Raw genomic sequence first — 12,786 nt, 5'->3', positions numbered from 1 at the left:
GTTTACAAAAAAAAAAAAAAAAATTAGAAAAAAAAACTTGAAGAAAAACAAACTTAAAAAAAAACTTTAAAAACCCGGAAATTGTTAAAAAAAATCGATAAAGTTCTAAAACCACCGAGTTCTAAACAAACGTTGCGGGAGGGGGTGGGGTCACTCGCGGACACGCCCGCTCGCTGGTTTTATTTTATTATTTTTTATTGCTTTTCGTTGTTGGTTTTTTTTTTTTTTTTTTTTTTTTTTGGTTTTTTTTGTTTTTTTACAATAAACAAGGAAAAGGCCGCTGGCTGCTGGTGTTTTCCCCTCCTCCCCCCATTTACCCGCCTTCGGCTGTGACGTCATTTCCGCGTTGCAATGACGTCACCGCCGCTCGCGGCGCGCGCCCCCTGGCGGGCGGGCGGCGGCGGCGGCGCGGTACCGGAGGGCGCGCGCGCCGCGCTCCCGTGGTGCCCCGCGGCCAAGATGGCGGACCGGCGGCGGCAGCGCGCCTCGCAGGACAGCGAGGACAGCGAGGGCTCGGCGGCCTCGGACAGCGCCGGATCCGCTCCCGGCTCCCCCGCTCCGCCCGTTCCCGCTCGGCATCCGGATCCCGTTCCCGCTCCCGGTCCGGCTCGCCCCGGCTGTCGCACCGCCCGCCGCGCGGCGCCGCGGGGGCCCTCGGCGCTGGGCCGCGGGGACGCGGGGCCGAGAGCGCCGGTGGGGCGGGGGGGAAGAGCGCGGCCGAGTCGGAGTGTGTGAGTGACGGGCTGGGGGCGCCTCGGGGACGGGGGGGCTCGGGGGCCGGAGTGTGGCCGGGGGGCTCGGGGACACGGAGGCCCCTGGGAAGGAGGGGGCTGAGGGAGGGGTTTGGTCTCTAAGGAGGGCTGAGAGGGGGGTTCTGGTCTCCAAGGAGGGCTGAGAGAGGGGTTCTGGTCTCTAAGGGGGGCTGAGAGAGGGGTTCTGGTCCTCAAGGAGGGCTGAGAGAGGGGTTCTGGTCTCTAAGGGGGGCTGAGAGAGGGGTTCTGGTCCTCAAGGAGGGCTGAGAGAGGGGTTCTGGTCTCTAAGGAGGGCCTTGGGGATGAGTGAGAGAGCTGGGGGGGCTCTGGTGTCAGGGGGGCTGACATTAAGACCTGCAGGGTGTGGGGACACTGGGGACAAAGTGGGGAGAGCTGGGGGAGCGCCAGTCTGGGGAATAGTGGGAATTGGGCTGAACCCCCCCCATGATGTGTGTGGGAGAGCTGGGCTGGGGCAGCCCCCCAGGACCAGGCTTTTCTCTGGCTCCCTGTGCCCTGTGGCTGGATCTCTCCAGTCTGAGATCCTGTTCTTGGGGTGCTGTCCCTGCTCCTGGGGTGCTGTCCCTGCTCCTGGGGTGCTGTCCCTGTTCCTGAGATCTCATCCCTACTCCTGAGATCCCATCCCTGTTCCTGAGATCCTGTCCCTGCTCCTGGGGTCCCATCCCTGTTCCTGAAATCTTGTCCCTGCTCCTGGGGTCCCATCCCTGCTCCTGGGGTGCTGTCCCTGCTCCTGGGGTGCTGTCCCTGCTCCCGGGGTCCCATCCCTGCTCCTGGGGTGCTGTCCCTGCTCCTGGGGTCCCTGCAGCAAGGGCAGGAGGGGGTGGCTGCTGCTGTCTCCCCCCACCATGCAGTTCTGCTCCTGCAGTTCACATCCAGGTGCGATTCCCTCCTGGTTTGGGTTCTACTGGTGGTTATTTCTGGCTCTTTCCTGTTTTAGGTTCCAGGGCTGGTTATTTCCAGCTCCCCCCTGACTCCCTGGGTGTTTTTCTGTGGTTGTTTCGGGTTTATCTTGTCACCTTGCTCAGGTTGTTTGTGCTCTGGGGTTGGTTTTTCTGATCTTTGTCTTCGTGCTGGAATCATGGAACTGTTTGGTTCGAAAGGAGCCTTAAAGCTCATCCAGTTCCACCTTCTACCATGGGCAGGGACAATTTCCACTATCCCAGTTTGATCCAAGCCCTGTCCAGCCTGCCCTTGGACACTTCCAAGGATGGGGCAGCCCCAGCCTCTCTGGGCAGCAGTTTTGCTGAGCGCTTTTCCTGCTCTGAGCTGTTGGCTTCTTCCAGCCCCTTCCCTGAGCTGGGTCTGCTCAGCCTCTCTTTGTTATTCCCTGTTCTTGCCCCTTCCCTGGCTCTTGGTTGGCAAGGGAGGGATCCTGGCTCCCCTGTCACTGTCACTCTGTTCCCTGGGGACCCCCAGCATTGACATGCTGAGCTTTGCTCTCCACATTCCCCCACTGTAGCTGCTCTAGAAGGTTCTTGGAGCCCTAGAAAGGCTCTGGGAGCCTGGAATTTGTTTCTTCTTGGTCACTGTAGCTGAACTTCCAAAGGTGGATGCAATCGGGTCAGGGCCAGACCTTGCTGTTATCATGTGTGGGATCAAGGGATGCTGGGTGTTAGGAAAAATGGACATTAGGACAAAAAAGCTGTTAGGAAAAGGTATTAGGATAGTAGATACTAAGAAAATATCTTCTGAGGGATTTTTTTTTTCATGGAAGGGGTGGTGAGGCATTGGCCCAGGCTGCCCAGTTCCCTGAAGTGTACAAAAAGTGTGGATGTGGCTTTTGGGGACATGGTTTAGTGGTGACATGGGGCTAGTGCTTGTTGAAGGCTGGACTTGATCTTAAGGATCTTCTCCAATCTAAACAATTCCATTATTCTGTGCTTTTATGAATCCATGATTCCGTGTTTCTGGGACCTGGCTGCTGCCCTCCCCTGCTCTAACACCCCTCACTTTTCTCTCTCCGCAGGAAAGTGAGGATGGCATCGAAGGAGATGGTGAGTGATGGCTCTTGGGCAGGGTTGTTTGTGTGCAAAAAAAGTAAAAACCAGACAAAACAGCTTTTCCAGCAATCCTGTGGTTGTTGCCATGCCAAATACTCACTTGTAACAGCAGGCGAATGTGGGGTACAGAGACATTGTCCCAGACTCTTCCCTGCTCCCCATAGCTGGCTGTGGCATTGATCCAGGGTGCTGCTGGCATCCAAATTCCCTTTGGGAGGGGTTTGGTGCCGTGGCAGAGGAGCCGTGTCCAGCCCTGCCCTGACCCCACCTCCTTTCCCTCCCCACAGCCGTGCTCTCTGACTACGAAAGCGCCGAGGACTCGGAGGTAAGGGTGACCTGTATCCTGCTGAGCCCCTGATTGCCATGGAATTCCAGCACAAACCCAGTTGGTGTCCTTGGATCTCTTCCCCTGAGCCCTCTGTCTCCTGACAGCCCCTGGCACTGGGACCAGTGTCACTGTGCTGCTGGGGAGGGTGCAGGGCCAGTGTGTGCAAGGGAAAACCCTCCTGGCTCCTCACACTGGGAACTGGATTTGCCATGGCCAGGAAGGGCGTGGGAGGAGTGTGGGATGCTCGTTGGGTTTTAATTAGCTGGAATTCAAAAGCAAAGTGGTGGTTGGGAGCATCCCAGGGGCTTCTCTCTGTTCTGAGGGAGCAGCTGGAGGGGGGATGCGCTCTGGGAATTAGGGGGTGCTGAGGGAATCCCATCCCACCCGTGCCTGGGGGCTGCAGGTTCCCCTGGATTTTTAGTTCAGAACTCTAAAGTTTGAGATTTACAAGGAGTTTAGAGAAGTTCTGGTGTCTTAAGAATTATAGTGAAGGCTTTCTAAGGAAAATCCATCTGTGTTTTGGGACTCTTGAGGGAAACAGTGGCTAGAGACCATCCAAACCACCAAGCAGAGGAAATCCAAGCTGTTTATTTGGGAATTAATCTGAGTTTGGGCATTCATCTATGCTATTAACAAGGAAGGAGCACTGCAGGCTGCAGAGGTGCTGGGGCAGCTCCCAGAGCTCTTCCAGCCTGGAATCCCGCGTGGAGACTCCCGGTGGCAGCGGGGTTGTTGCATCACTGCCTTGCCAGGATGACTCTGTTCCTGTGCCTAAAAATAATGCCCAGCCTGGGCTTCCCCAGCGTAAACACCGGGAGCAGCCGATGTGCAAGGGCTGTGTTGAAAGAGGAAAATGGAGCAGGGTTTGGTTAATCACCCCGAGCTATTTTTAGTTCGGCTCCAGCCTCCGGAGGCTCCTGGGGGTGAAACCAGGTCATGCTCCTGAGCAGAGTGAGTCAGCTGAGGAACTCCAGGGAATTTGGAAACGTGGCCCTGGCTGGATCCGGGCCCTCAGTGTGGAAGGAAGGGCCTGAGATCACCAGTCTTCCCAGTCTGCGGGAGCCTTTTTGGAGTGGTGGGATGTCACATCTTTGTGGGGCAGCTGATCCCAGCTCCACTCCAGAAAACCTGTTGGATCCTCCCTCTCTTTGGAGAGGTTGGGTTTAACTTTTGCTTTTCCTGTAAAAACACGGGGATAGGAAGAATTTTAGGAGCTAATGATCTGCTCTGGAAGAGTCATGTCTAACAGCTGGAACAGGGATCTGACTCCAGAACTGAGGGAATTTCTGGGCAATCCGTTGCTGGGTCTGACTCCAGATTTGGGGAGATTCCTGGCAGATCCGTTGGTAACGGAGCACATTTGAGTCACTGGGTGTCTCCCAGGCAGAGGAAGAGGATTACAGCGAGGAAGAAAGCTCCAAGGTGGAGCTGAAGCAGGACAGCAACGATTCCTGCGAGTCGGCGGCCAGAGGGGAGAAGGGGAATGAGAAGGTGGATGCCAAGGGAGCGGTGACGGGCGAGCGGCAGAGCGGGGACGGGCAGGTGGGTGTCCCACGGCTCCGGGCTGGGGGCTGGCAGCAGGACTGCTGCAGTGGTGAGAGCTCCCTGCTTCTGACAGGAGAGCACAGAGCCTGTGGAGAAGAAAGTTGGGAAGAAGGTTCCCAAGCACCTGGATGACGATGAGGATCGGAAGAACCCGGCATACATCCCGCGCAAGGGGCTCTTCTTTGAGCATGACCTCCGAGGGCAGACGCAGGAGGAGGAGGTCAGGTATGTGAGTGTCCCCCTGGGGCTCTGGGAAGGACAGGCCAGCTTCCAGGCCAGCCTCTGGCAGCAGGGCTCCTTGCTTCAGTGGGATGCACTGGGAAGGTCTGTGCTTCCGTTACCTGCTCTGTGTTCAGCCAGGACACTTCAGCTCTTTGTTTTGAGGGAGAGATGCACAAAACCCACAAAAAAAGCCTTGTGCCAGGCAGCAGTGAGTCTTCCAGCTGCTTTTCCCAAACAGCAGTGGGTCACCAGCAGCTGCTGGGCAGGAGGAGCGGGAGGAAGGAGAAATGCTGCCTCCTGTGCATTCCCTGCCCCAGGAATGCTCAGGCTCTGTGTGGAACTGCCACATCTTGTCCTTACAGCCCCTTGCTCCTCCCTGTGTCCCTTTTCCAGGCCAAAGGGCCGTCAGCGGAAGCTGTGGAAGGACGAGGGGCGCTGGGAACACGACAAGTTCCGTGAGGATGAGCAGGCCCCCAAGACCAGGCAGGAGCTGATCGCGCTGTACGGATACGACATCCGCTCAGCCCACAACCCCGACGACATCAAACCCCGCAGGATGCGCAAGCCACGGTGAGCCCCAGAGTCACACCGGGGCCTGGATTGTGCCGGGGAGAGGGGCCAGGTCTGGAGATCCAAAGAGGGAAAGCTCTGTCACGTGGGACCGCGTTCCTGGGGTTTCTAGATGTGCGTGCTGGGAAGGTGTTCCCTGACACGAGTGATTCTTCCCACCCAGGGTTTTCTTGCTAATGAATTGTTCTATTTTTCTCCCTCAGCTTTGGCAGTCCCCCTCAGCGAGACCCCAACTGGTCCAACGAGAGGCCCCCCAAGCCCCCGAGGCACCAGGGTGCCAAGAGCCCCTCGGCTCCCCCACGGTCCTTCAACAGCCGCAGCTCTGCCAGCGCTGGCAGGATGCCCCCTGCCAGGAACTACCCCAGGATGGGGGGCTACAAGGAGACCCGTCCAGGCTACCGGGCTTCGGAGGCGACTGCCCTGCACCGGAACGGGGAACAAGCCAAGCAGGAGGGTGGCTACCGTGGGAAGCACGCGGAGCAGAGCCCATCAAGGGACACGTCCCCTGAGTTGGAGGTGGGACATGTCCACGGCAGCCCTGGGAAGGAGGAGGGGGCTCTGGAAAACCAAGCCACAGGTGCTGATGCTGTGCAGCCACCACCGGACAGACCAGTGGAGAAGAAATCTTATTCCCGGGCAAGAAGGACCAGAGTCAAGGCTGGGGAGGCAGGGAAGCTGGCTGAGGAAGTGCCTGCTTCTGAGGGGCTGGCTCCCGTGATTCCAAAACCCACGCCAGCTGAGACCTCCCCCCCGCCTGCCAAGAGCAACTGGGAGTCACCAGTGGAATCCAGCGTGGATGGACTTGAGCAGGAGATGACCCAGATGAACCTGACAGAGCAGAACTGGAGCCCGGGGCAGTCCCAGTTCATCCCACCCCGGGAGCTGAGGGGTAAGTGGGAGCAGCCTCCTGGTTTTCCAGCAGCCCAATGCGTCCTGATCTGTGCAGTTGGTCAGAGCTGAGCTGTCTCTGTCCAAGCCCCATCCCAGGGTGGGTGCAGTTATGGTTCCTGCTGAGAAAGTGCTGCAGTATGGATACTACGGCAGAGAAAAAGGGAAATTGAACATTTTCGTGTAGGCGAATGGAATTAGGGCTGGGAAGGATGGGAGGGATCCTTTCCCTGTGATGTGAATCACAGCAAGACTGACCCCTGCTGCAGGAGAGCACGAGATAAGGATCAATAATTGGGCTCTGTGGTGTCCTGCTTGGAGCAGAAAGGAACTTCTTCCTGTTTATCAGCTCATTTCCTGGCACTGGGATTTGGTTGCCAATAGCCGAGGCCTGGCTGGGATTGGCAAATCCCTTTGTGCCTGGAAGGAGGGAGGGAATGGGACAGAGTAACTCTGGTGCCAGCTGAGGACAGTTCCAGTTGCACATCCACAGAGAGGTGATCCAGGTATAATTATCCCTTTGCAGAATTAGAGTCTGTTCTAGGAAGTGTTAGAATGCTTCCCGAGGGGAGTAAAACTGGAGCAAGGAGAAGGAAGCGACTTGCTGCTTTCATAAGTGTCTGTGAGGTTGAGGTCATGGAACCAGAAGTCATTTGGTACTGGTGGAACTCTGAAGTCTGTGAGAACAGACCCCTGGGCAGGCTGGAAACATCACAGTGGAATGAGAGTTCAAAAGTGACGAGATTGTCTGGGTTAGGGGTTTTATTTTAATGCACAAAAATGAAACATCTTCCCAAATTTCCGACGGGCCAGCTCTTGGCTGCAGGTCATGTTCTGCTGTGAGAAGGATGATGACTCTGCTGTCCCGTTTTTGTCCCTAGTAGAGGAGGGAGGAGTTATTCTGGGAAGCATTTGGCTCCCATTCATCCATTCTGTATCCCACTGTCAGTGATCCGTGAGCACTTCCAGTGTTTGTTTTAGCCATTTTCACTCCCTTGGAATCACCTGTGATCACCTTGGCACTGTGGTTTTAAGCCGTGGTTTAAAATTCACTTTGCTGTGAATTCACATGGGTTCAGTTTGCTGTTGGGATCCAAAGGAGCCTGTGATAAAAGTGTTTACAGCCTGCAGAGGGTTTAAACTGCAGCTTCAGATCCCACACGGATCCTCGATCCACCTGGAAGAGATCCGTGTCTCAGCAGACACAGAGCTCAGAGCAAGACCTGAGTTTCAAGCTGTGGATTTAGTTTTGAAGCAGGATTTAGGCATTACTGAGCACCTTGAATGAATGTGCAGCGACAAAACAACCTCTCATTTATCCCAAAACATTTAAAATCACTGGGGCGATGAAGTCCAAAGGTTCCATGTCATGGGAGCGGGAGCTGAGCTGCAGCCACGCCCCCGGGCGAGGCTGCTCCAGCCTGGGAACCAGCACAAACCACGGTAATAACCAGTCTGTTCCTTCCTCAGGTATTCCCAACCATATGCACGTGGGCACGGGGCCAGCGGCGCAGTTTAACCGGATGGAGGAGATGGTAACGCGTGACTCCGGCTCCGCGGCGCGCGCGACACGGGCTCTAATTGTCTCGGGGTTGTGATAATTACAGGCTGTTGACCCTCAGCCTTTCCCTTCTGCGGGTGTTTGGGGGTGACCCAGGGGAGGTTTGGGGGTAGGGGGTGTTAGGTGGGTGCCCCACAGCCCCCCTGATGCCTGGAATCTCGCAGGCAGTGCCGGGGGGCCGTGTGAAGCGTTACTCATCGCAGCGGCAGAGACCCCCCGTGCCGGAGCCCGCGCCCCCCATGCACATCAGCATCATGGAAGGGCACTACTACGACCCACGTGAGTGTTTCCTTCCTGCTCCTGTGGCTCCGAGTGATCCCTGCTCCGTGTGTGCTCGGAGCTGAGCGGCTGCAACGGGGATCACCCCCACTCCTGTTGGGGTTGGGATTGTGTCTTCTCTTTTGTTTGTTGTAGTGGCACTGTGTCCTCTCATACAGTGTCTAAAAGGCAGCTGGGAGCCTGCCTGGTTGGTTGTAAACCCGTGGAATTATCCTCAGAATTACCCTCTCTCTATGCTAGGGCTCTTAGGACACCCCAATTCTTCCTGAGAACTGGGATTTAAATTGAACTTTAAATCAGGTCTTTGACGTTTGAGCATGGGGAGAGCAGGGCTGGGGATGGATTAGGAATTCCCTCCAGCATTTAAAGTGTTAGAAAAGAAATTCCCTGAGTATTTTTCTCCTTTCTAAAGGGAGTAGGAGGATTTTCTTTAGGGAGCGTGTAACATCCGTGAGCCCTGGAGCCTCTGTGTGCTGTGGGAGCCCTTGGGGCAGGCTGGGCTCTGTGTGCCCGGCTGCAGGGGAATGAAATTCCATGGAGCTTTTCCTCACTGCCTGTCATGTGTTGTTACAGTACAATTCCAGGGACCAATCTACGCCCACGGTGAGAACCCAGCCCCGCTGCCGCCCCAAGGGATGATTGTGCAGCCGGAGATGCACCTCCCTCATCCAGGTGAGGAGCCAGTGGGACGCCCCTGGACTTGGGGAGCAGAGAACTCTGCTCTCCCACAGCCTCTGTCACGGAGGGGAATCCATTTTCCTTAATTCCTACAACATGGAAGAGACCTGCTCCCTCCTGCAATGAGGCTGAACCAGTACCAATTTTAAGGAAAGAAAAAAAGGTGTTTCTGGAGCTTCCAGCCAGTGCAGGACAAGGGGAGCTGAGCCTTTGACGGCTCCCAGCTGGATGTTTGCAGGTCCCTGTGGGGCCTCAGCAGGCTGGGCCGCTCCCTTCCGTGGGCACTGGGCTGGTTCCTCACTCCCTGGCCCTGTAGCTCAGGAAAAAGCAGAACTGGGAGCTGTCTAACACGTTCTCTGCTTGCCCACACAAATTGTTTCCTGCAGTGGAGTTGCGTGGGGCCGTGTCTGGTTCCGCTGAATCCGGAACTGGGGAGGGGGCTGTGCTCTGCTGCCGTGTCCCTCCCCAGCGTGGGGCTGCAGGGAACCCTTGGAGCAGAACGTGCTCCTTCCTGCTGCTACCCAGGGACTCTCTTTTTGGGTGACATCCGTGTGCTTCCCGTCACCTCCAGGTTTACACCCCCACCAGACGCCCCCTGCCATGGCAAACCCCGGCCTCTACCCCCCACCAGTGTCCATGCCCCCGGGCCAGCCCCCGCCGCAGCAGCTGCTCACTCCGACTTACTTCTCGGCCCCTGGAGTGATGAATTTCGGGAATCCTGGCTACCCCTACCCCCCTGGAGCTCTGCCCCCTCCGCCCCCTCCTCATCTCTATTCCAACACGCAGGTAAGCCGGGCGCGCCGCGGCTCCTTCCCGCAGGCAGGAGCAGGTGGGATGTTGTGGAGCGTGGGGTGCGTTCTGCGAGGCGTTCCTGGGGGAGGATGTGCAACAGCACGGCTGCTCCGTGGGGAAAGGCTGCTGGCACCTCAGAAAGGATTGTTCTCATGGCTGCTGTGGCAGGCAGTGGGTGAAATCCTGTCCTGGGGGGTATGGAGTTGAGGTGCTCCCTTATGGAACAGGGAAACGGCCCCTCCAGCGCCCTGCTGAGCCAGGGATCCCTTGGGAATGGCTTTGGGAGTCAGCTCTGTTTGAGAGGGAGGATGGGAACTGGCCAGTGTGAGCAGCATGGGGATGGATTTTCATGCTCCATGGCCCAGCTCGGTTTCTAAGGTCACTGCTGGGCAGCGAGAGGGCAGATTGGATTGGGTCCCTGAGGAGGCAGATCAGACCAGATCCTGCAGGGACATGGGTCAGATTCCTGCGAGGAGGCAGATCAGATCCCTGAGGAGGCAGATTGAATTGGATCTCTCTGAGGATCAGACCCTGTGAGGAAGCAGATAGACCTAATCCCTGAGCAGACAGTGAGACCAGATCCTTGAAAAGGCAGATGAGACCAGAGCAGACCAGATCCTGCTGCTGTGGCTGGAGCAGGGCCGACAGGCTGTGACTGGAGCAGGGCTGACACGCCGTGGAAGGCTGGAGAGCTGCATGTTCCCTGAGCTCCCAACCGTGCCTGCCCTTCCCGCTGCTCCAGCTCATCCCAGCAGGACCTCACCCTGCTTTGAGGGCAGTTTCCCCCGAGGCTGCAGGGCTGGGTCTGCAGGGGAGCTGTGTCCAGGCAGAAAAGCTGCTGTTGGGAAGTTCAGGCATTCCATGGACCGCAGGGTGAGGGAATCCCATCTGCAGTGTCCTGTCCCTGCTGGAGTTGGGGGACATTGGTGAGGGGTGGGGACACACAAGAGGCCTCGGGAGCTGATCTCTGAGGGGGCACAGCCCCTCTTGGCTCTGGCTGGGGGCAGCTGTCCAGCCCCAGTGGGTGCCAGGAGGGGCTCGCAGGGCCCCCCAGCCCGGAGCTCTGATCCTGCTGCTCCTGCAGGCGCAGTCCCAGGTGTATGGGGGGGTCACCTACTACAACACTGTCCAGCAGCAGGTGCAGCCCAAGCCCTCCCCGCCCCGCCGGACGTCCCAGCCTGTGACCATCAAGCCACCCCCTCCAGAGGTACCATGCCCTCACCGTTTGTCCTCGTGTGTGCGTGATGTCACTGGTGTGTGTGAGGCTGCAGTTCCCTCTCCCATCCCCAAAAAATGACGTTGTTCTTTTGTAAGGGGAAATCTTAAACTGTCTCGTCTCTGACCTGTCCCAAACCTCAGCTTCTCGTTGCAGGTGGTAAGCAGGGCTCCAGTTAATTTGAGTTACTTAAATCTTTAAAACTAAAACCACGTAAAAAGTAAGTCTGAAGTTGACTCTTTTTTTATTTTATTGGTTCAGGGTAGAAAACAGGACGATTTTGAGAGGGAAAAATCCAGCCCTGGCTGGAGGAGCTAGGAGGCAGGGAGTTCTCTGGAAGGATAAACATGGAGAACTCAGCAGATAATTCAGGCAGTAGAGTTAAAGGTTTTTCAGGATGCAAGTGCTTCCCTGTGCTGGGAATGATCTCCTTGCTCCGGTGCTGTGAGCTGTGCATGTGTGAGCGTGCTGGAATGCCATGTGTGTTTTTGGTTTCCCTTTCCATACCTTCTTCATGTATGGGAGCCAAGCAAGCCCAGACCCGGGCAGGCGTGTGCCGGTGGGTTCCTGTGCACGGGGAGGGCTGAGAAGCAAATTGGCTGATGGAGGGGCCCTGGAAAGGCCTTGTGATGGAAAAATCTGGAACCATGAGGAGAGGTTGGCACGGGGGGCTGGTTGTGCCCAGAGAGGTGGGTGGGGGGCATTGCTAACCGGGGTGGGGTCTTGCTGGCAAGACCCAGCCATAGCACTGTTCCCCCCATGCAGGGGTTTGGGGGGCCCTAAACCTCTGCTGCTCTTCCCTCTTCCCCCATCCCAGGACAGCAAAGGTGAAAAATCAAAGGAGAGGAGCAACACGTAGGGACACGGCCGCAGGAATCCCAGCACCAGACTCGGCCCCTCGGCAAGGAGGAAGCTGCTCCTTGGAATGGCTCCTTCCCTGCGTGGAGGTGAGGCAGCAGGATGAGCCACCTGCACTGTGCTCAGGACCAGGCACTTCCCCCGTGGCCCGAGTGGTGCCTTCCCAAAATCCACCTGGCTGCTGCCCACCCCCCTTCTCCCCCGTGCTGGGGCCGCCAAAGAACCAACCCCCGAGTCGGTCCTTGGCCACAAGTTCTCCCAACTTCTCCCCTTTACTAAATGTTCCCTGCTCCCTCCTGGGATGTCAAACTCCGCTGGCTTGATCGTGGTCTCTGTTTTTATTTAAGGAATGAAGCAGCTCCTTCAGTAAAGCTGATTTGTTTCTTTTGGGTATTTCGTTTTTATTTGTTTGGGTGAGCAGCAGTGACATCTCCCCACTCCAGTTCATTCTGCTTTTCAATTCTCTTTTCAATTAGCAACTTGATTTCTGCCACTTTTGGAGCAGGGGAAGGGCAGTGGAGCCGTGGGAAGCTGTCAGGAATGCACTGCCTGGGCAGGAACCATTTAACTCAGGAGCTCCTCCTGATTCTTTTCTCAACAAACTGTTGGTAACTGGTGTGAGTGAGCTCTCAGGGGAGAATCCACAGGGTGATCCCCATCCCTGCCACCCCCAGCAGCGCAAGGGGATGTTTCCACCCTCCCTCTGCCAAATCCACAGAGAGAGAGAGAGAAAGGGGGAGGTTTGTGGGCACCCAGCACCCCGACGCTGCCTGAGCAGCCCAGCCAGCACCCAAACCAGCTCGGCAGGGCCAGGTTTGCTCCCAGCACTTGGGTGTTGCTGCTGGGGCTGTGGAGGGTGCTGGAACCCGCCCCAATGCACCGGGCTGGGCTCCGGCCTCACAAGGAATCACCTCAGCCCTACACCGGCTCCCGCCTCACTTCCCCACGGCAGCCTTGTGTCCCCCTTGGGATTCCCGCCCCCGTGGGGTGACTGTCACCACAGCTGTGCCGCGCTGGTCCTGGCTGGCTCCGGTGTCGCAGTGCTGCCTCTCCGCATCCCGCATCCCACCGGCCCCGCG

General features: G+C 57.1%; 1 protein-coding gene across 1 annotated transcript; it reads left to right on the top strand.

Moving 5' to 3' along the window:
• Positions 1 to 444: 444 nt before the first annotated feature.
• Positions 445 to 12,100, top strand: CASC3 (CASC3 exon junction complex subunit). Its single transcript, XM_038163272.1, is given in 14 exon segments — positions 445 to 547; positions 550 to 731; positions 2,737 to 2,764; positions 3,058 to 3,095; positions 4,482 to 4,640; positions 4,717 to 4,868; positions 5,259 to 5,435; positions 5,639 to 6,324; positions 7,794 to 7,858; positions 8,049 to 8,163; positions 8,737 to 8,835; positions 9,413 to 9,627; positions 10,718 to 10,840; positions 11,667 to 12,100. Coding segments are annotated over 14 exon segments (2,169 nt in total). The 5' UTR covers positions 445 to 459; the 3' UTR covers positions 11,709 to 12,100.
• Positions 12,101 to 12,786: the final 686 nt, after the last annotated feature.

This window comes from Motacilla alba, chromosome 27 (assembly GCF_015832195.1).
Source record: "Motacilla alba alba isolate MOTALB_02 chromosome 27, Motacilla_alba_V1.0_pri, whole genome shotgun sequence".
Taxonomy (NCBI): Eukaryota; Metazoa; Chordata; class Aves; order Passeriformes; family Motacillidae; genus Motacilla; species Motacilla alba.
The sequence above is the reverse complement of the archived record's forward strand: the minus strand, read 5'-3'. Positions and strand labels throughout refer to the sequence as shown.